This window comes from Natator depressus, chromosome 2, assembly GCF_965152275.1.
Source record: "Natator depressus isolate rNatDep1 chromosome 2, rNatDep2.hap1, whole genome shotgun sequence".
Taxonomy (NCBI): Eukaryota; Metazoa; Chordata; order Testudines; family Cheloniidae; genus Natator; species Natator depressus.
The window spans coordinates 219,090,119-219,112,307 of record NC_134235.1 but is presented as its reverse complement, the minus strand read 5'-3'; the positions used below and the strand labels follow the sequence as shown (position 1 = coordinate 219,112,307).

At 46.0% G+C, this 22,189-nt stretch overlaps 1 protein-coding gene across 3 annotated transcripts in view; it reads left to right on the top strand.

Annotated features, from left to right (window-relative positions):
- Positions 1–22,189, top strand: part of ANKIB1 (ankyrin repeat and IBR domain containing 1) — a 167,111-nt gene that overhangs the window by 63,636 nt on the left and 81,286 nt on the right. For all 3 annotated transcript variants that reach the window (XM_074945934.1, XM_074945935.1, XM_074945933.1), the window contains exon 3: positions 15,160–15,460. In XM_074945934.1, coding sequence (XP_074802035.1) covers positions 15,160–15,460 — 301 coding nt within the window. The remainder of the gene's footprint in view (positions 1–15,159; positions 15,461–22,189) is intronic.

The window sequence follows — 22,189 nt, the reverse complement described above, 5'->3', positions numbered from 1 at the left end:
TGACCCCCATGACTCCTGCTTCAAATGTCTGGGGGAGGCGTATCAAACAGATCACTGCAAGATCTGCAAAGGGTTCCACCCGAGGACAAAAAAGGAAAGGGACTTGAGGCTGAAGCAACTCCTGATGGAGGCAGCCCTCCATCCCTAACCGCCTGTGGGCCGCCAGGATTCAGCACAGAGTACCTCTGTGGGGAGTGCTCTGGCCGCCGTTAGAGAAATGGTACCGGGGAAGGACTCTGGTCATAGAGACCCTCGACACTGACACTCCCCAGTGCCGAAGTCCGCGGAGGCCGCATAGCACCACTCACATTCTCCGGTGCTGCTTAAGTGGCACAGGAAGGTGGACAGTGGATGCTCGCCCACATCTAAAGTGGCCAAGTCGGACAGCGCCATTGAGGTTTGTGCTGCGCTGTGTGTGACCCCCGCAAGGGGGTCCATTGAGTCTGGTGCCATTGGATTCTCCTGCTCAAAAGTGCCAGGTGGAGGAGCTTGAGCTCCCTTCCGCCACGGACACTTTCGAAGCGGCCAGGACTTGATTGCCATGATGGCTCCACAGTTCCCCGCTAGCCAAGATAGACCTCTGGCACTGCAGCACATGGCACTGTCCAGAGGCAAGCCCACAATGATGAGGGGCTGCTCGCTGCCCCTGCCGCAGCATTCTCTGGCACCATTCCTGCCCCACCGAAATGGTCTTCACATTCTAGGTCCCCATCATTGGTCTCGGAGCTGGAGACCTACTATTCAAGGTGCAGTCAGCACCGATACAGGCAGGACGTGAGGATGGTGCTGTGGCCGGGGCCCACACAGTGGCCATTCTGGACCCTGTGGGCCTATCACCAGGCCCAGGGCATGCACTCCAGTCCATGGTGCAGCATGGTTCCCAGTCCATGGTGTCAGAAGGATGCGCCCCTCGCTCCAGCCAGGGACTGTCCCATGCCTTGGGGCACTGAAACGGCTTCAGTTCATGGTGCAGAACCATGTCCAGGTGCTAGCTCCTTCACTGATGCTGTGGTCGGTGCTGAGAAGCATAGCACCGAGCTGGACACATCCAGAGAGCCGGAGTGACCATTGCCTTCTGTAGCTTCGTTGTTGTCCTCACCGGATGAAGCGGTGGTGGGGTCTTCTTTCTCTGGGCTGTCCCCCATTGATAGCAGAGCGCACCAGGACCTATTGCGTAGGGTGGCCCGTAATATAGGGTTCAGGCCAAGGAGGTGGTCGGGACTCGATGACAGACATTTTAACCTCTGAAGGACCTTCCAGGGTGGCATTACCTCTCATTAAAACTATTCAGGCCACTACAAAAACCCTGTGGCAAACTCCTGCCTCCATTCTCCCTACAGCTAAAGGGGTGGAGAAGAAGTATTTCATCCACTCTAAGGGATATGAATACTTATTTACTCACCTGCAGCCAGGTTCGCTAGTTGTGGTGGCGGTGAATGGGAGAGAGTGACAGGGCAGCAAGGGCCAGCCCCAAAATCTAAAGACTCAAGCTGGACCTCTTCAGCCAGAAGGTCTACTCCACTGGGGAGATCCGGCTTCGGATTGCTATCCAGCAAGCAATCCTTAGTAAGTATAATTTCAATTCATGGAACTCCATGATGAAATTTAAAGAGTTGGTTCCGTCAGACTCTAGGGCAGAATTTGCAGCCATAGTAGAGGAGGGCAAGCCAGTGGCACGGACCTCTTTACAGGCCTCACTGGACACTGCAGACTCAGCCGTGAGAACCTTGTCCTCTGGCATAGCCATGAGGAGGAGTTCATGGCTTCGGGTGTCCGGCTTTCCACAATTCAGGACTTATCCTTTGATGACATGGGCCTGTTTTCGGAGCAGATGGACTCCAGTCTCCACAGCCTAATGGATTCGCGGGCAACATTAAAATCACTGGGCCTGCATACCCCTGCTAACCAGCGAAAGCACTTTAAGCCACAGCCCCTTCAGCGCTTCTACCCTCCCTGGCCCAGACAGGACTTCTGCAGGAAGAGGGGCAGGAATGGCAGAGGGAAGCCTCCCCATCCTCTGCCCAGTCAAGGCCAGGGCTCAGTGAGGCAGTCATCGGGCTCTAAGCAAGCCTTTTAAAGACGTGCCCAGGGTGACGCACCAGTCAACTCACCGGATCCTTGTCCTTGTTTTCTGAATCATCTGTTCCACTTTTACTGTGCTTGGTCCCAGATAACATCAGACTGCTGGGTCCTTCGCACTGCAGAAGTGGGATATTCTCTCCAATTCTGCTCCTCCACTCCCTCCCACCCCCTTTCTCCATCCCTCTTCAGGGATCCTTCTCACAAGCAGGAAGGGTCACAATTCCTCATGCAGGAAGTCCATACGCTCCTCGTCGTGGAACCAGTGGAGGAGGTTCCTCAGGAGCTAAGGGGCAAGGGATTCTGTTCCCAATATTTCCTAAGCCCCAAAACCAAAGGGGGTCTTAGACCCATCCTTGACCTGCAAGGCCTCAACGGATTCATGAAAAAGTTGAGGTTCCGCATGGTTTCTCTAAATGCCATCATCCTGTCTCTGGATCCGGGAGACTGGTATGCCGCCCTCGACTTCAAGGATGCATACTTCTACGTATCTATAATTCCAGCCCACAGACGTTTTCTCAGGTTCATGGTGAACCACAACTGTTACCAGTTTACGGTCCTTCCTTTTGGTCTGTCAGTGGCCCCTCGGGTGTTTACCAAATGCATGGCAGTCGTAGCCGCCTTCCTGTGACGAAGGCTGGTGCAGGTATTCCCTTCCCTCAGTGACTTGTTGCTCAGGGGCCAATCCAGGGTGCAAGTGGAGGCTAGCATCACGTCAACCTGGTAAGATCCACCTTCGACAGGCTGGGTCTCCTTCTGAACGTACACAAGTAAAACCCTGTCCCCTACGCAGGAATAGAGTTTACTGGGGTAGTGCTGGACTCTGGTCAGGCCAGAGCATTCCTGCCAGAGTCTTGTTTTCGGACAGTGACAGACATCATACAAGGCTTCAAGCAATACCCCACCACCACAGCGACAAATTGCTTGAAGCTCCTTGGTCATATGGCAGCTTGTACTTGTATGGTACAGCACATGAGGCTGAGGCTCAGACCTCTCCAGGCCTGGCTGGCATCACCTATCAGTCAGGGTGCAACAGTCTGGACAAGGTGGTCATTCTTCTGACTTCAGTTCTTGAATCATTCCACAGAATCAAACCACTGAAAGTATGCTCGAGAGTCCCCTTTGTCAAGCCCCAGCCCTCGCTGTCCCTGGTCACAGATGCGTCAGCGTTGGGATGGGGTGCTCACCTGGGTGATCTTCGAACCCAAAATCTCTGGTTGCAAGACGAGCTCTCGCTCCACATCAACTTCAAGGAGTGGTCTGCCTGGCATGCCAGATCATCCATGCCCGCTTGCAAGAGAAATGCATGGAGGTGATGACGGACAACATGACTGTGATCTTTTATATAAAGAAGCAGGGTGGGGCTCATTCCTCTCCCCTATGTTGGGAAGCCCTTGAGCTGTGGGATTTCTGCATAGCCCACTCAATTCATCTGGAAGCATCCTACCTCCCAGGTTCTTAGAACGAGTTGGCAGACTACCTCAGCAGATCCTTCCACAATCATGAGTGGTCCGTTCACCCAGACACGGTGAACGACATTGTTCAAAGGTGGGGAGTTCCCTGAATCGACCTGTTCGCCATAAAAAGCAACAGAAAATGCTTGCAGTTCTGTTCCTTCCGGAATCACAGTCTGGGCTCCCTCGCAGACATATTCCTCCTCCCTTGGATGGATCAACTGTTGTACGTTTTTCCGCCTTTCCTGCTTGTCCGTGAGGTTCTGCTCAAGATCCGCAGGGAGAGGGCTGCGGTCATACGGATAGTGCCAGCCTGGCCCCGTCAGCACTGGTAATACCATGCTCCTGGAGCTATCGGTGGGCACCCCAATCTTGTTGCCCCTGCTTCCAGACCTGATCACTCAAGATCATGGCAGTCTCCAACATCCCAGCCTCATGTCTGTTCACCTCACTGCTTGGAAGCTTCATGGTTTAACCAACAGAGCTAATGTGCTCTGAGCCCGTTAGGGAGGTTCTCCTTGACATTTTTCTTCCGGTCTTTTACCCTAAGCCAAACGCTGAAAGTCGGGAACAAAGACTGCACTCACTGGATGTTCGACGACCACTGGCTTTTTATATTGAACGCACAAAGCCATTCTATAAGTCGAACCAGTCATTCATTGTGGACAAAATGAAAGGCCTTTGCTCCTCTGACACAATGGAGCTCTCAGTAATAAGAGTAAAGCTCATATGTGCTGGAGAGAACTTTCTTGGATGGCAGTTGGAGTCTTTTGAATTAATCCCCCCAGGTACAGAGCTCCCCCTAGTAAAGTGGAGAGGATAGAAACTGATAAAGTATAGGAGGGAACTGAAAAAAAAACCAGGCAAGCGAGAGAGTCCCATTCAATTACATCACATGAAAGCAGACCACTAATTATAGACAAATTTTGTAAGTGTTTGTCAACAAATGCTATGGCTGAACTATAGTGCATCATGTTCATGAGGAGCTGAGTATAAATAGGCATCACAGAAACTGGGTGGAACAATGATACTCAACGGGACTGGGAAGTATTAGGAATTCAACCATGCAGAATATTATGCACTCTGTTGTTCAGATATTGTTTCAAGGTGCAGACGGTTTGTTTTATATGAAAATTTTAAAACAGAAGAATTTTCACTCTTGAAGGAGCCCACCATTCTGTAACCTGGACTGCTACCATATTGTTATGGGTAGAGCTAAGAATAGCTATTTGGTAGACTTTTGGCACCCACTTAGGGTTGCCTGGTATCCGATTTTCAACCAGAAAGTCTGGTAGAAAAGGGAACCTGGCAGTGTCTGGTCAGATGCGCTGACCACATACTAAAAGTCCGGTTACTGGGGTGGGGTGGGAGAGTGGCAGTCTGTCACCTGGCCCTGCAGCAGTGGCTCCTGGGGTAGCATGTATGGACCAGCTTGGGCCAGAGGCAGCTCCTTTGAGGAGCACGGTTTTCAGGGCTGCAGTGGAGGAGAGTGTGGGGGCTCATGGCAAGTGGGGTACAGGCTCCCAGCAGGCATGGAACATTCAACACTAGCTGCCCTGTCAGCCATCCCTTTCCCTGGCCAGACTGGGAGGGCTCGAGCAGGCACGGAAGGGGACTGCTAGGCAGGCAGCACAGAGGGAGGCAGGAGGCTGCTGTTCAGGAGTGCCACATCCTTACTTGCCAGTGGGGCTGCGTGGTTGCTCCCATGCGGCTGCAGTGCTCTTCTGATCTGTACTCCCAGGTGGTCTGCTGGAGCTGGGGTTTGCAAGCCTGTTGGTGCTACACATGTTGGAGTTGAGGCTGGAGAGCAATGGGGGGAGAGAAGTGAGCAGGGGCAGGCCTCGGGGAGAAGAGGTGGAGCAGGGGTGGGGCCATGAGCAGGGGCAGGACCTTGGGGGGAAGAGGTGAGGCAGGGCCTTGGGGAAGGGGGCAGGGCCTGGGGAAGAGGCAGGGCATGGGAGGGTTCAGTTTTCAGATATTAGAAAATTGGCCACCCTACACTCCATAAAGCTCCTCATTTCAGCAATCTTCCTTTAACTCTGGTTGTTTGCTACCTTGTAGTCAGATGAACTCCTGCTGGAGACTTCTACAGATGTAGTGGTACCAGTGGGATCCAAGTGGACACACTCCACTGCAGAATGGGCATGGCTCCTTCTGTCGTAAAACCTGCTTTCCTGCTGGTCACATTGTTTGTTTAGAGAAAGAAGTCTTTGTGACGTGAACCTTATAAATGAAGATAGAAGAGTGCAGGCAGTATTTGTTGGGGCTAGACTCCAAATAAAAAACTGCTCAAGCATACTGACTTGGACATCAAGTAGTAGTCCATCTAAAAAAAATGAGAGTCCACAAGTCAGCATATTCAAGATATTTGTGTTTCTTTCAGGCACAGAGCTTTTCCAGTGCCATAACCTCCCATGTTCTTTGGGGGAGAAATCAGCTGTTGTTGGTGAGAACAGAATTTTCCACTGCAGGCCAATATGCTCCTACCAGCCTTGATAATAAAGTGTGTGCTTGAGACATTTTAAAAAAAGACTTAAATAATTGTGATCTCTTCACATTTTTATTTTTCCATTTTGCTATTCTGTCTATTTTTGAGACAGTAGACAAGATTTCAGGAGAACTGCTGAACAGAAAAGTCTTCTTTATACTTTCCATTTTCTGTTAGTTTAAAATTATTATAGGTTTAATTGGAATGTGGAAACATGATAGTAAGGTCTGTAGTAAAAGAAACTGGAATAGGGAATTAACAGAAAGGGGAAGGGAACCAATATATTATAGAACAGATTTAATTATAAGAGAAGGGCTTGGAATGTGTTTTACTGCGAACATCCACAAAATTTCACTTTCCCAAAAACCAGATCTGTCTTTAGTTATCTAAGTTGTTGTATTGGTACCCATCACTGCAGTATCTGAGGACCACCTTTTATTTCCTCCACTCCTTTTCTACCCATTTCTGTAACTTCTTCTTTCTTGATTGAATCTTTTACATTTTCACTACTACTTCTTCTTTGCTTTACCACAGCTGTAACTTAAAAAAAAACTCAAAGTGAGTTTTTTATACTTCATTCTAAGAAATATTGAGAGTATTGGCCATTCTTATGTCCCCTTCAGTGATGAGTTCCAAAGCCTTGGCTTTGTTGCCAAGAAAGCTCTGTCTCAAGCTTCTCCCTTGAATTTGATTGCTTTGTAGTTCCTGAAGAATGCAGCTGTTAAATTGTTGTTGTGGAAGGTGAGAGAAAGATGTTTTCTAAGCTTCTATCTTCATTCCAAAAAAAGTGCATCTTGCTCAGTGTCAGTGTGATGGAGTTCACAAACCCCAAAATAAGGCTGAGAAAAGGGAAGGGCTGGAGCAGTACTGCTCCTGGGAGAAGGCCAGTGTAAAGGGATCTTCAGCAGCCCGGGCAAGAGGGCAAAGAAAGAGGCTGTTTCCTGGAGGAGTACCACTCCGCAGCAACAGGAGAAGAAGCTTCTGCTGAGTCTTCTCTCTCTCCCCACTCCTTCTCACAAAATGGAGGGAGAACTGGGGCAAAGACTCAAAAAGGCTGCAGACATCAGCCCTAAACTATGGGGTTTAGAAATAAGGTTTAAGTCCACTATGGCCACACCTCAAACTGAGACACAGGCATGGTATGGGGAAGGTGAGCAAAGGGGCCAGCTGAACATAGGCCAGTGCACACTGCTTCTCTTTCAGGCACCTGGGATGGAACCCGGTGGACAGGGATGGCCCAGGTTCTCCTACCCACCTCAGACCTATGACCCCTTTTCTCAGGAGTGCAGAGCTAGGTATGATGTTGCACTCCATAATGTTTTATGGAAATATGCTTATGAGTGTAAATATAATGTAACTGGAATATGCTTCATGCAAAAGGTCTCTTGTAAGGTATCATTACAAAGCTTATGATCTACTGAGTGTGTTCATCCTATTTGTTTGCATGTATTATCTCTGTGTCTGAAGTTAGGAAAATAAGATATAAACTTGTATTACTGATGTAAACCCATTAAGGGGAAGCCATTAAGGGTGGTTCAGAATCAATGACCTGTAAATGGCTCCGTTTACTTGCAAACCTTCCCGGGTACGTGTGGGCCAGCCCTGGAAGAATGGAGGCTGGGGTCTCACAGGACATGTGAACATGTCACCTGATACTGGAATCCATGTTAATCCTGGTGCTTTTCCATTTAGAAGGAGGGGTGGGGACCCAGAGAGACAAAAGGTTCCTGCCTTGTGCCAAAGTTATAAAAGGGGATGGAACGGAACAAAGGGGGAGGCGGCCAGTCATGAGAACACCCCTGCTTTCCACGTAATATGTCTGCTGAAACTAACAAGGACTGTACCAGGGAAAAGATTGGGCCCAGACTAGGAAGGAGTCTAATCTGTGAAAGGAGCTTTTTGGAATGTCTCTGAGAGTGAGATTTTACCTGTAATCAGTTTCTTAATGTGTTAGGCTTAGACTTGCGTGTTTTTGCTTTATTTTGCTTGGTGACTTACTTTGTTCTGTCTATTACTTGAAAACACTTAAATCCTACTTATTATACTTAATAAAATCACTTTTGTTTATTAATTAACCCAGAGTAAGTGATTAATACCTGGGGGAGCAAACAGCTGTGCATATCTCTCTATTAGTGTTATAGAGGGCGGACAATTTATGAGTTTACCCTGTATAAGCTTTATACAGAGTAAAACGGATTTATCTGGGGTTTGGATCTCACTGGGAACTGGGTGTCTGGGTGTTGGAGATAGGTGACCTGCTGAGCAGTTTTTGGTTAAAGTCTGCAGCTTTGGGCATGTGGACCAGACCCAGGTCTGCAGCAGGCTAGCGTGTCTGGCTTAACAAGGCAGGGTTCTGGAGTCCCAAGCTGGCAGGGAAAACTGGCTCAAAGGTAATTTCAGCATGTCAGGTGACAGTCCCAAGGGGGTTTCTGTGACTGAACCCATCACACTAGGGATTACTGTCAATGAGGCCAGTCCAGCTAAGACCTCATCCAGAGGGCTTGGACACCTTGAACTGACATAAAGGTGGGAGTTGGAGTCACAGACCAATAGGCCCAAACCACCCCACTATAGTCAGTTTCAGCCAGCTGTTTTATAGGTAGGTCAGTCTCAGTCAGGCGTTGGGATAGTTGAAAGGTGGTGCTATTGGAATAGAAGGTATATCTGTGTATTGTCCACATTGTCAGCTGCCGTTTGAGACCATGGCATCTCAATCTCTCCCTGTGGTCAACTGTATCAAATGCTATAGAGAGATTGAGGAGTATGAGTATACATGTTTTCCCCCTGTTTATGGCCAAGAAAAGGAGGAGGTCATCTGCCAGTGCTATCACTGCTGTCTCTGTTTCAGGACCTGACCTGAAATCTAGGTGGGAGGGTATCAGGAAAATGGCTGTAGAATGGTCTGTTTGGAGACTATTCCATTCTTGAGCTCATAATCAAGAAAGTAGGGTGGAATTGTGTGAGATATGCTGAATCAAAGGGAAGGCTTCTTCAGTATAGGTCAGACTGTTACATATTTAGAGTGCATTGTTTCCTGGAGGAATACCACTCTGCAGCAACAGGAGAAGAAGCTTCTGCTGAGGGGACCTGGCTGTGACTCCTCCCTCCTCTCCCTTCCCCCAAAGATAGAGGGAGAAATGGTTAGCTGCTGTTAATCATTGCTGGACCAGTAGTAGCCTTTCTATACATTTTAAAAAATGCTCAGCTTTACAGTTCAACTCACATTCTTGCAGCGTTACGCAAGTGAGCTCTATACTGTTGGAAAGGGGAGATTCCCAGCTTCCCCAATGGGACCAAGACCTTTAGCCCTCAAATATCAGACTTTAAATTGTGACATTTTATGTACATAAAAATTAATTTAGATAATTCTTACGTGCCTTTATGGGTTGCTCTGAGGTCAGGATAGTGCAATCTTGGTGAATAAGGCAGTTGACTTTATAGGTAGAGGGATAAAAAATAGTTCCAATAATTCTTTTTTAAAACTCGCTAAAACATTTGTAAAATAGATTTTGTGTAAAATATGTAGCATATAAAAATACTTGATTGTGCGATATGGTATAAAGGTTCTGTTGGCGCTCGTTTGGGAAGACCTCCTTAATTCAGTCATGACTTCACTGCTCATTAGTAATGGCAATCCCAAATTCATGCCAATTAATCCTTTACACCGCACTACATGTGCACTTCTTTAGGACTTATTTCTGCCACCCTGACTACGCATAGAGTAAGGTGTGACAGAATTGAAGCTACATTGTAATAATTTATGAATATTGTATGTTGATCTGGTTATTAGGATGTTTACTGTATGAACGTTGGTTTAGTTACAGGGTACTGTAAGGAAAATGAGCAAGAAAGAAAATAATGGTTCAAGATAAGCCACCTCTGGGGTAAACACTTAAGGGTTGTTAAAAAACTATGCCTGTGCTATTAGCTTTGAAGATTCCACCTCCTGGCTCCAGCCAATTTACAGAACTGGTTTTGGCAAACAGGGCTAAGGACTGGGAACCAGAAGATCAGAAGGACTGGAGCAGTTTAAAAAGACCACCCTCTCAAGAGATGGTAATTGTTTTGGGGGAGTTGTTCAGGGGGCCCAGACTGACACAGGATGTGCTGGGGTGTCTGAAGAAGTTAGGCCTGCCTAGGGTACCATCAGAGGATGGAAAACCTTTAGGTAAGATAGACATTCAAGTAGACTTTTAGGTAAGATAGACATTCAAGTAGACCTTTTTTGCCCTAAATGTTTTGTTCCTACTGTTAAACAATACTTTGGTTATAGACAGCTGTCTGCTTGCTGTATACAGCACTGGTCACAGACACCCAAAGGGAAGAACTGCAGTCAGACCAGCTGGTAGGCACTATTGAGCGTGTACAGGGTACTGTAGCACAAGGCCTGGTCTAAGAGTGGGAGAATTGCAGATTTTCACTCTAGGAGAGATAAAGGCACAAGGCCTGATACCTAAGGGGGTGCACTCAGAGAAAGTGGAGAGAGATGCAGTTAGCCCTATAGCCATGACATAAGTTACTACTCCAAGTGAGCAATGGTGGGAAAATTAAGCTGTTATTCACTATCAAAGTTGCTGTAACTAATCACTGCCCATTTCCACTAAGTTGGTAAATATGGCGAAATGTTTCCATAACTAACTTCAGTGTAGCATGGAGTGCTTCATTTAAAACCGGGGTTCTCAAACTGGGGATTGTGACCCCTCAGGGGGTCGTGAGGTAATGATGTGGATGGTCATGAGCTGTGAGCCTCCACCCCAAACCCCACTTCATCTGCAGCATTTATAATCATGTTAAATATAAAAAAAGTGTTTTTAATTTATAAGGTGGGTCGCACTCTGAGGCTTGCTGTGTGAAAGGAGTCACCAGTACAAAAGTTTGAGAATGACTGATTTAAAACCTGGAGTGTTTCAAGGAAAGCTTGAATTCTGAAAGGTCACTGTACCAGACTTAAATGTCTCTGCTTGCAAATTTTTACATTATTTCTTATATCCAGTCTAATTATTGCTTCATAAATATTATCTTTTATAAAGACCCATTGTCATAGTTAATTAGTACATACAATAACTGTAAACTAAAAGATTCTTGCTATTATATGTGCTTCAATTTTCCATTTCTCTCTTGACAGAAGTTGTTTGTTTGTTCGACTAAAGTGTTTTACAGATGAACAGTCTGTAGTAAATCTAATCTAGGGTCAGATTAGAGGTCATACTAGGAAATTATGGTAGGAAATTACTGCACAATTTTTTTGATAGTTTAGTAATGCTGTCTGTCATCCTAAATTTGCTAGAAGAATGTAAAGTCTATCTACCTTGAAAACATTGAATGCACATGCCACACTGTCTGGAGTGGCTTACAACTGTGACTGCCTACCTTAGGGCAGACTGTCAAAAACAGGGCAGATACCCCAAGATGATGGAGTGTTCTATAATTAGATTTCATCAAGCCTTTAACAAATTCCTGGATCACCATACCAACCTTACCATGGAGTTGCAGACAGTCTCCTTAGATTCTCCAGTCTATCATGCCACCCAGACAAGCTGAACTTTGTGTTAATGGTCACTTAAACCAAAAATCACACCACATCAGATTTCTCCCAGTCCCAAAAAAACAGTCACTTACCCCAGATCAGTTGGTACTCCAGATCTTACACCAAAGACAATGCTGGCAGCCAATTCTGTAGTAAACTAACTCATTCTTTTTTCTTAGCTAATAAATCTGTAGAGTTATTGAGAGGTTGAAGCAGATAAAATATATATACAGGTGGATCACAGTTTGTAACTCCAAATGGTGGCAGTGATGTAATAAACTGCCAGTTTCCCAAAAGTCTTTCAGGATACCGAGATTGTCTCTGGGGATCTCTGCTTTGCATATGGTGCATTCCCTGTAAGAGTCCAAACAGGCCAGAGATGAAGGATCTTTCTTTGAATCCATTTTTATATCTTCTTCTGACAGAAGACAAGCTAACAGTGTCTCTGCTCACATCGGCTTTTCCTTTGATGATGATGAGTGAGGAATACACATTCTTTTGACCTCCGGTCATCATCATGATGCCTTTTGTTTTGGAATTAGCATCTTTTCTGATAAAGTCCTTCATTTGCATTTCACAAAGTTTCTTTAGTGGGTTATTTTAGTTCCATGGGTATACATGATGCAAACGTTTCACTAGTTTTCATGAAGTTTAAACATCTGAATACATACTTATACATTACTCACTTAGGTCTATATTAATACAACCAAATTGGCCTGTGGCCCTGATCTGACCTGGTCTGCCAGCGTCACAACATATGCTCTTTCTTTCCAAAGACTGAAGTAAATATGAGTAAAATGAAAAAGCAGATAGTATAAAATAAGTCACCTTTTCAAATATGGCAGACTGAGAGCACTTTAAAAAAAAAAATCAATCTTTCCATTTTTCCTATAAGGCTGGTGTCCAATAAGGCTGGTGGCTGAAAGGAACTGGTAACTTTTTAACTGGCTTTCAGGTTATTTTTTCATGCCCTTAAATGTTGTCATAAATATAAAGGGAAGGGTAATCACCTTTAAATCCCTCCTGGCCAGAGGAAAAACCCTTTTACCTGTAAAGGATTAAGAAGCTAAGATAACCTCGCTGGCACCTGACCAAAATGACCAATGAAGAGACAAGATACTTTCAAAGCTGGAGGGGGGGAAAAACAAAGGGTCCCCTCTGTCTGGGTGATGCTTTTGCTGGGACCAGAGCAGGAATGCAGGTCAGAACTCCTGTAAAGGGTTAGTAAGCAGTCTAGTTAGATATGCGTTAGATTCTGTTTTGTTTAAATGGCTGATAAAATAAGTTGTGCTGGATGGAATGTATATTCCTGTTTTTGTGTCTTTTTGTAACTTAAGGTTTTGCCTAGAGGGATTCTCTATGTTTTGAATCTGACTACTCTGTAAGGTATTTCCCTTCCTGATTTTACAGAGGTTTTTCTTTTACTTTTTCTTTAATTAAAATTCTCTTTTAAGAACCTGATTGTTTTTTCATTGTTCTTAAGATCCAAGGGTTTGGGTCTGTGTTCACCTATGCAAATTGGTGAGGATTTTTATCACGCCTTCCCCAGGAAAGGGGGTGTAGGGCTTGGGGGGGATATTTTGGGGAGAGACATTTCCAAGTGGGCACTTCCCCTATTATTTTTGTTAGACGCTTTGGTGGTGGCAGCATAAGGTCCAGGGACAAAAGGTAAAATAGTTTGTACGTTGGGGAAATTTTAACCTAAACTGGTAAGAATAAGCTTAGGGGGTCTTTCACGCAGGTCCCCACATCTGTACCCTAGAGTTCAGAGTGGGGAAGGAACCTTGACTCGTCTTCAGTGAAATTCCAAAATACGGTTAAAAATTAAGTATTTGGGGTTCTTTTGGTTTTCACAAGCTGTGAGGAGGGAGTCCGAAGGCCTTCATGTTAAAGCAAGCAGCAGCTGGAATATGGGTGGACAGAGAGTTTGGCTGATTTTGCATGTGGCTGGGGTTGGAGTAGTTGAGAGTATCTCTGCAAATGACCTTTTCAAATGCATGCAAAGTCCCTGGTCCATCTCCTAGCTCCTCCGAGATGATCCATCCTGCTTAGCTCCATGCAAAGTCCTTGATTTTGCTTTCCACTCCATTCCTTGCTATTATTTTTCTTTTCCCTTGAATTCACTACCCTGCTGCAGATTCCTCCCAGCCACCTACAAAGACCCCATTTTCTTCCTCCCACAAATTGCCAATTGCTTACCCTCCTTTAAGGATAATTATTTTTTAAATAGAGACCAAGGGCCCAATCACGTTAGAACCCAATTGTACTGGTGTAATGTGCCCTAATTCTCTTCTCTCAAAACTAGATTGTAATTTTATAATCCTGCCTGTGTAAGGGGCAAAGTAAAGCGGGGCAGGAACCAGATTGTGACTCCAGGAATCACAATCTGTTGCTTTCCCATGGCCTCAAAGGAGAAGAAAGCTGCACCTTTTCACTGGTACAGATTACTTCCCCATCTGGACTATCTCTGGGGCATGAGATTTTGCATTGGGGGCAGGACAGAACCTCGGCTCTTCCCACTCCCCACTCGATCCACTTCCCACTCATTTGCTTGGTAAGGAGAGTACTAGACTGGTAGCCCCTACTTAAGCCCCTCATTCCTCAGAACAGGGAGGGGCTTATTACTGAGACCTCTGAGTGTAAAACTTTTTACATATTGTGGAAGAAACTTTTCTCAATTTTTGCATTGCTAGTAGGAAAAAAAATAACTATCTTAATTTTAAAATACTTATGAAATACTTTGAAGAAAGAAAATCTTTGGTACCTTTGTCTTGAATGAGTTTAGAGCCTGGTGGAGGAAGAAATAAGAAGAGGTTTTGTTAAAAAACACTGACTACACTTTAAAGGTGCAAAAGTTTGTTTGAAACTGTCAGCATGCCTTTGCAAATCATGAGATGTATCAGTATTAAAACAATAAGTACATAAATAGAAGTGATCCATGTCAGAATATTTACAAATTCTGCTTAAAACATGAATTTTAATGTGTATTCTGAATAGTCTTCTGTTTCTTGGTGTATCAGTTGAATTTATTGCACAGAAGATCTTTTTTCTTGCATTGTGAGTAAAATACACTATTCAGGTGCTGTATTTTACTGCTACTCTGGGATTAGAGATTATGGCTGATTTTGACAGTAACTCACTTCCAAGAGTAAAGGACAAGGGTTGGGAGTAATTGTGCCTGGAGGGAAGAAACACACCTCAAGTCTCTCTTGAATGACCTACTACAAGTGAGCATTCAGAGCAGGATGCATGAACTCTGGAGTGACTTACATCCAGCCTTTTTCCATGGAAAGGAAGGCCAAAGCAATTTGGGGCCTTTGGAAGAGAATAAAGGGGGTAATTAAAGCAACCCAGGAACACCACACAAATGAGAGAGATTAATAATATTTTTAGTTTTACTTCCATATTTGAGCAGCACAGCTCAAGAGACTAAGATCATAGCCAGCTGTTCACACTTGTGAAATATTTTTAATTTATCACTGAATAGGATAAATCAAAATCTTAGCTAGAAGAGAGTAGCAGCCATAATGAAAATTCTTTGCTTTGACTTACTGTATCAAAATAATAAATTACATTATATACTGATTATTTTTCTTCATTTTTCCATGTAGGACTTTTCTTTTTGTTAGAGATGGAAACCCAAATAAACGAAATGTGCACAATGAGACATCTATGCACTTGCTGTGTATGGGACCTCAAATTATGATAGCTGAGGGAGCTCTCCATCCTCGCTTGGCACGACCCTCTGAAGATGATATCAGAAGAGCAGATTGTCTGCAAATGATCCTAAAATGGAAAGGAGCAAAGCTTGACCAAGGAGAATATGAACGAGCAGCTATTGATGCTGTTGATAACAAAAAAAATACACCTTTGCACTACGCTGCTGCCTCAGGGATGAAAACCTGTGTAGAGGTAAAAACCAGATATAAATATACAGATTTGTGGTTATATTGTGGTATTTATATATGTATTCAACAAAGTTATTACACAAAGAGAAAATTTTTAATACAAACTTAAGAATTACAAAGATGGGGGAAAGTCCATTTAGAATGCTACATTTGTAAATCTGAAAGAAACAGAACAATAAACTATCAGGTAGCCACATGAACTGAGGAGAGATCAAAGGAAAATCAAACTACATATACTTATAACATTAACTTTATAAGATTAAACCATATAATATGACGAAGAACCATACTAGTTAATAATAATAATAGTTAATTAAAGGAATTTAATGTTCGAGAAATACGAAACAGAAAAATGGAATAAATAGCTACCTGAACCAAATATTAGAAGCTTGCTTACCCTACTCGATATGTGAAAACAGCTGTGACTGGAGGAGTTTTAACTACTCACCTCCTGCCTCAAGAATACCTTATACGTGTGTAGGCCATAATCTCCACCTGCTGATTGAAGAATGAACTCTACTCTCTGTGCTAGCATAACTGCAGTTTACCAACAACAACAAATTCTAAAGTATGTGAAAATTCTGTATAGTATCTGCCACTAATTCTGGGCACTCTTAAAACAGGTCTACACTACAGCTGTAGCACATCTGGCAAAGATGCTCTAAGCCAACGGGAGATAGCTCTCCCATTGTCTTAATAACTCCACCTCCATGAGACACGGTAGCCGTGTTGGTGGGAGAAGCTCTCCCACTGACATAGCACTGTCTACACGGGATTAAGGTCAATATAACTACATCGCTCAGAGATGTGGATTTTTCACACCTCCGAGTGACATAGTTATACCAAAGTATGTATGTAGTGTAGACCAAGCCTTTACTGGGAATTCTGCTTAAATGGGAGGTCTGCAAAGGAATCAGTTTAAACCTGATACTAAATGGCAGTGGCTGCTGTGTAATTGGACTGGTAATTCCACTTAATTTAGTGCCTTCAAGTGATTTAATAGTGCTTAGGTCTCTGATTGTATTCCAGTTTCATGCTGATACTGCCTGTTAGTCCTGTTTCAGCTTTCAGTCTTTTCTAGTTTAGTACATGCAGTAAATTTTTGATATGATGGAAAGAAAGAGACACTGAGCTCTTCAGTTATTCTCTCCTTTCAATTCCCTTGGTCTGACACCCTGATGGGCTCTGACCACAGTGGCTTTTAGTCACTCATAAGTCTACCAGCCTGCCTTCCCCAGCATGGCTCTCGTTTTCACAACCATCTGATTTTTTAGCATTATTGTACAATGCAACAAAATGTACATGTAATACATAGGAGGAGGAGGTAACTGTGCCTAGCCCTCTAAAGATCTTTGATCTTTCCTTGTGCCCACACTGGCTAATGCCAAGTTCCTTGTTTCTTTCCTTTGGGTATGGGGCCCACATTCCTTTCACATTTGACTGAGTGACTAGTTTGGTTTCTCAGTCCTGTTCTTGGGAGTTTCCTTTCCTTGGGAGCATCTAACAATACACAGAAAAGTTTGTCTATACCACCAGTTCTTTGAGTGCTGGTACCTATGTGTACTCTATATTTGGGAATGCATGCACACCATGCACCCGAGTCCCAGAGATTTTTAACAAGCTGTGTCCATTGGCCAGTGCATATGCAGTCGATCTCCTCATACTTCAGACCAAGGGCATAAGAGGCTGATGTCTCTCCAGTTCCTTCTTACCACTGCATGGCTTGAGTCAGAATCCTCTATGTCCACAGATTTCTCCAGCTTCTTTTTTATAGCCTGTAAATAGATATCACAAGTAGTTTTTAGGCTAGCATAGTTATATTTTTTATAGTATAGTTTATATATCTTGTTTTTCCCTTGGCTGGGAAGTCCTGCTCATGGTCTGGATCTATGCCTAGAGTCCAAGAATTGGGTCTCTTGCCCTTGTTCTTTCTGTTTGAGCGACGACCACCAACCTCTACTGTTTGGGTAAGATACGTATTTCCGTGAAGTGCAGCATCTTTCGCTCGTTTCCCCTGTGAACATGTGAAGCTCATCAGCTTTGGTTGAGGAGACACCCAGAAGGCTATGAGACCTCACTCTGATCTGAGCCAGGGAAATCCACTATATGTTGGCCCCAACTGATAAGCAGTGGCCCTCCGAGCATGAGCTTGAGAGCAGAACCTAGATCTGCGAAGCCCAAAGACCCGTCTTCCAGGACTTCACTTGAGAGTAAGGGGCACTGAGTCCGGAACCCCTTGTTACTTTCGCTCTTAGCTTGCTAAGAGAGTTATTTCTCCATGTATATACATGTACATAATTTTTAGTAGTTCTAGTATAGTAGAAGTGTTAGTCTTTCCTCAGCCTGGGGATTCCACCCCAACCGGGGACTATGCCCGGATCCTGGGCTTTAAAAACCATGTCTCCTGCTGTGCTTATTCTCCGTGACCAATGAGCACCAGTAGTACCTCTACTGTCTGGGCGAGGTGCATGTCGGCCTTGCTGGAGCCCTAGACATAACTAACAGTGTGAATCAAAGGCTGTGAACCAGAGGACGCCTGCACATTCCTGACCAGAGAGAATGGTACAAGAACGTCCAGGTTCTCAAGTAAATATATAAACACGTTCTTAAGAGATGGTACAGGAACACACCAACCTCTTGTAAGATAAGGATGGGATAACAGGCTAATGGATAAAGACATTTTGTTTGAACTAGCAGGTACAAGGTGTAGGGTTGGTAACTAACCACGTCAGGAGCATAATACGTAACTTATTTGTATCAGTGTATAAAAGGAGAAGTCATAGGAGGGGAACCTATGTCCAGCCTAGGGGCAGCATCCTAGTATGCTGACTGACCTGGTACCATTGTCGCAGGCATATATTTGTTAGTGTACCTACCACGGAGCCAGGACACTAGTATCATGCTTCGTCAACAATAAACTTGGCTGAGTGGCTTCACCACCAAACCAAGCCTGCGGTCTTTCTTTGAGTAACATTGAGGTCTGCTGAATTAGCAGACTGTGCTCTCTGCTCACCCTGATAATGCCAGAGATCCAAGAATGGAAGCACTGAGCAGCTGTAGCAGCTTAGCAGCCTTAACAACGTTGCAGTAGCAACGACATTCCATAGCACTTAGCTCACTGTGCTGAGATGTGCGCTGCTGTTATCTGAAAGTCCTTCCTGCCTAGGACCAGGGAAGCCTGTGATATCTGTCTCCGTAAGCATCTCATGGAAGAGGCTATGTGACCCCGAGCACACTTGGATCCCGGCCCAGGAGGACTCCCTGTGGAGCAGCCACCTCTTACCGCGAGCACCTCTCTGAGCACCACTTACGGTGCAGAACCATTGATACCAAAGGCCAAGGACAAGTCCTTGTGTGAGAGTAAAAAACACTCACAGTCACAAGAGCAGGTCCCCGCAGAGGACTGCTTGTAAGTGCAGCATTCCCTCCCCGAGCCGTGCCATGCCAGGTTGGGTGAGACATTGTGCATGGATCCTGCCAGGTTGGCACCGAAGACCCCTTGGCTGGAAGGAAAAGCAAACACAAACGGGATCCGAAAGTAAACCCAGTACCGAAACATCCAGAATGCTCACTGATGCACATGACACCACCTGCTCTGACAGCGTCCTGCAGTCCAGCTGACCCCACACACTCCACCAGGTACCTCACCCATCTCAATGGGTGCTCCATGGACCTCTGGCCAAGTGGCAGAGAAGTTGATCCTCCCCTACGCACAGTATCTGCTCCTCTCGGGCCCTCCACTCAGCTGGGACATCCCCATGCCGAAGGATGAACCCCTGCTCCTCCTACCAGAGAAACTTCTCCTTTCATGCTGCACTGCAGCCTTCTGGTACAAGTGGTCCTGCCATTGATAGCACCATCCTCCGACTCTGAGGACTTCTCGGATGTGGAACTGCCATCTTCCCTGATGCCAGGCCAGAGCCTGGATGTGCGAACCAGACCTCCCTATCCTCCAGCCTGTGAACCTTCCCATGGGGCCTGCCACAACCGATAGACCCCCTCCTTCTGGCCTTTGGGGACCAGAGATGTCGAGAACCATTCCCAGGACTTCATGCCAGGCATCCCCTGTACACCTTCTTACCTCGTTGGTGTACAAGGAAGGGGAGGACATGGAGCTGGTACTACCAATTCCACCTGTCCCTACCAGAGCATCCTCGTTGCTGGATGAAGCGATCATCCCTTTCCCACTCTCTCAGTCAGATGATCACCGGCAATACCAGGACCTGCTACAGAGGGTGGCAGCGGACCTGCAGATTCCTTTGGAGGAAGTCCAGGACTGACAACATCAGCTGCTGGACATCCTCCAACCCCCAGGCCTCTCCAGGGTGGTGCTCCCCATCAATGAGGTCGCCATGGAACTGGCCCGTGCAGTGTGGCACACACCCACCTCATGTGCACCCACACCCAAGCGAGCAGAGAGATGGTACTTTGTGTGGGGTAAGGAGGCCAAATTCCTATTCACCCGCTCTTCTCCCAGTTTCCTGGTTGTTCACATGACTGCTGAACGGGCAAGACAGCAGCCACAAAAATCCACCTCTCCTGATAAGGTGACCAAGAGGCTGGACATGCTGGGCAGGAAGCTTTTTTCATCTGCGGGGCTGCAGTTCCATATTGCCAACTATCAGGCTCTGCTAGCCAAATACGATTTTAACAACTACAACAGGCCAGCAGAGTTTCAGGACAAGCTCCCACTAGAATACTAGGAGCAGTTCTAGACACTGGTGGTTGAAGGGGGGCTAGCAACCAAGATTGCCCTCCAGGCAGTAGTGGACGCAGCCGACACTGCCTCTCAATCAGTAGACACCAGTATAGTCATACACAGAGACTCCAATCCTCTGGCTTCCTCAGGGAGGTGCAAAATACGGTCAAGGTCCTCTCCTGTGATGAGTCCAACCTCTTCAATGAAAAGACGGAAAAGTCCCTGCACTCCAAAAATTCGAGGTCTGCGCTATGTTCCCTTGACATTTACGCTCTGGTCCTAGATACAGACACCAGAAATAACCCTTTCGCCTGCAGCCACACACATCTTACCCAGCCTACTATCAGCACCTACAAGAGCTTCCACTTTGACAGCAGCAGTCTCTACCACGACCACCTCCTGGACCCTCTCCCAGCTGCAGGCCAAATTTTGATGTGCAAGTCAAGACCTGTGAACTTCTTCAGCGTCACACCACAGGTCATCTTCAGGGGCCATCTCGCCCTATTTGCCCGTTGTTGGGGCTAGACCACAGTGGACAATTGGGTACTGGATATCATCCACCACAGATGCTCGATAGTTCCTCTCCTTCCCACCTCATCGCCCTCCTACCAACTCCTTCTCCAACAAGAAGTAGACATTCTACTCCTCAAGGGGTGGGTGTGTGTGTGTGTGTGAGATAGAGTGCATCCTGCCCCAATACCGTGGGGGAGGCTTTTACTCATAGTACTGCTTCATCCCAAAGAAGGGCAGAGGATGCCACCCCATTCATGATCTTCAGTTACTGAATACGTTTATCAGGAATCCAAATTCCAGATGGTGAAGCTGGCATTGATCATCCTCTCCCTCCACAAGGGAGCATGGTTTGTGGCTCTCGAAGATGCTTGCTTCCAGATGGACATCCACCTATCATACAGGAAGTTTCTCCATTTCAGGGTGGGACACCACAACTACCAATTTTGGGTCCTTCCATTAGCAAAAACACCAAGAGTGTTCACAAAGATTTTCAGAGTGGTAATGGCCAGATGTGATGCCTAGGCCACACAGTACCTTAACGACTGGCTCCTGGTGGCACAATCTCAGCAGGAAGTGCTCTCTGTGATCTGCTGTGTTCTCGGCCTCCTGGCATTCCTGGATATTTGTGTCAACAAAGACAAGTCTATTTTGACACACACACAGACAATATACTTCATAGGGGCGAGGCTGGACTCAATCGCAGCATGATCCTTCCTCTCGGCAGACTGCTTCACATTGATAAATGCCCTCATCATGTGCCTTCGCCTCAAACCCCATACCGCAGTCCAATAATGCCTCTCCCTCCTAAGTCGTATGGTGGCCTGCATTCACATAATGTCGCATGGATGACCTTGCATGGTCTACAAGTTTGGTTTCTCTCCACCTACAAGCCCAGCAGAGACCATATCCCGTGCCTGTGCTGACCTCCCTCAACTGGTGGTCAGATCCATTCCAGATCATGATTGGCACCTCCTTCAGCTCCTCCACACCACAGGCCACTATCAAGACAGACGTTTTCCTTGTGGGGTGGGGAGCCCACTTAGGCTGCACATAAACATATTAGAACTCAGGGTAGTCTGTCTCACATGCAACGCCTTCCTCCCGCTGATATGGTCCCTTAACATTCAGCTTCTCTGACAGTATCACTGCTGTGGCATAAATCAGCAAACAGGGTGGAGCCAGGTCTCCTTCTCTTTGCTCCAAGTCTATCCATCTCTGGAACTGGTGCATCAGGAACCAGGTCACACTTCAGGCCACACACCAGGCCCCCAAAATTCCCTAGACGACATGCTCAGCAAAACTGTATACGTCAACCAGCTTCATGATACTATGCTCCACAACCTCTTCGCATGGTGGGGCACCTCCCGGTGGGACTTCTTTGTCTCTCAAGGACTTCGGAAAGTCCCCCTCTATTGCTCCAGGGGAGTTCTAGGCAAGGGCTCTCAAGGTGACACTCTCCAATCCTGGACGGGTGACCTGTTATGCCTTTCACTCCATTCCCCTCCTGCCGCAGGTTCTCCT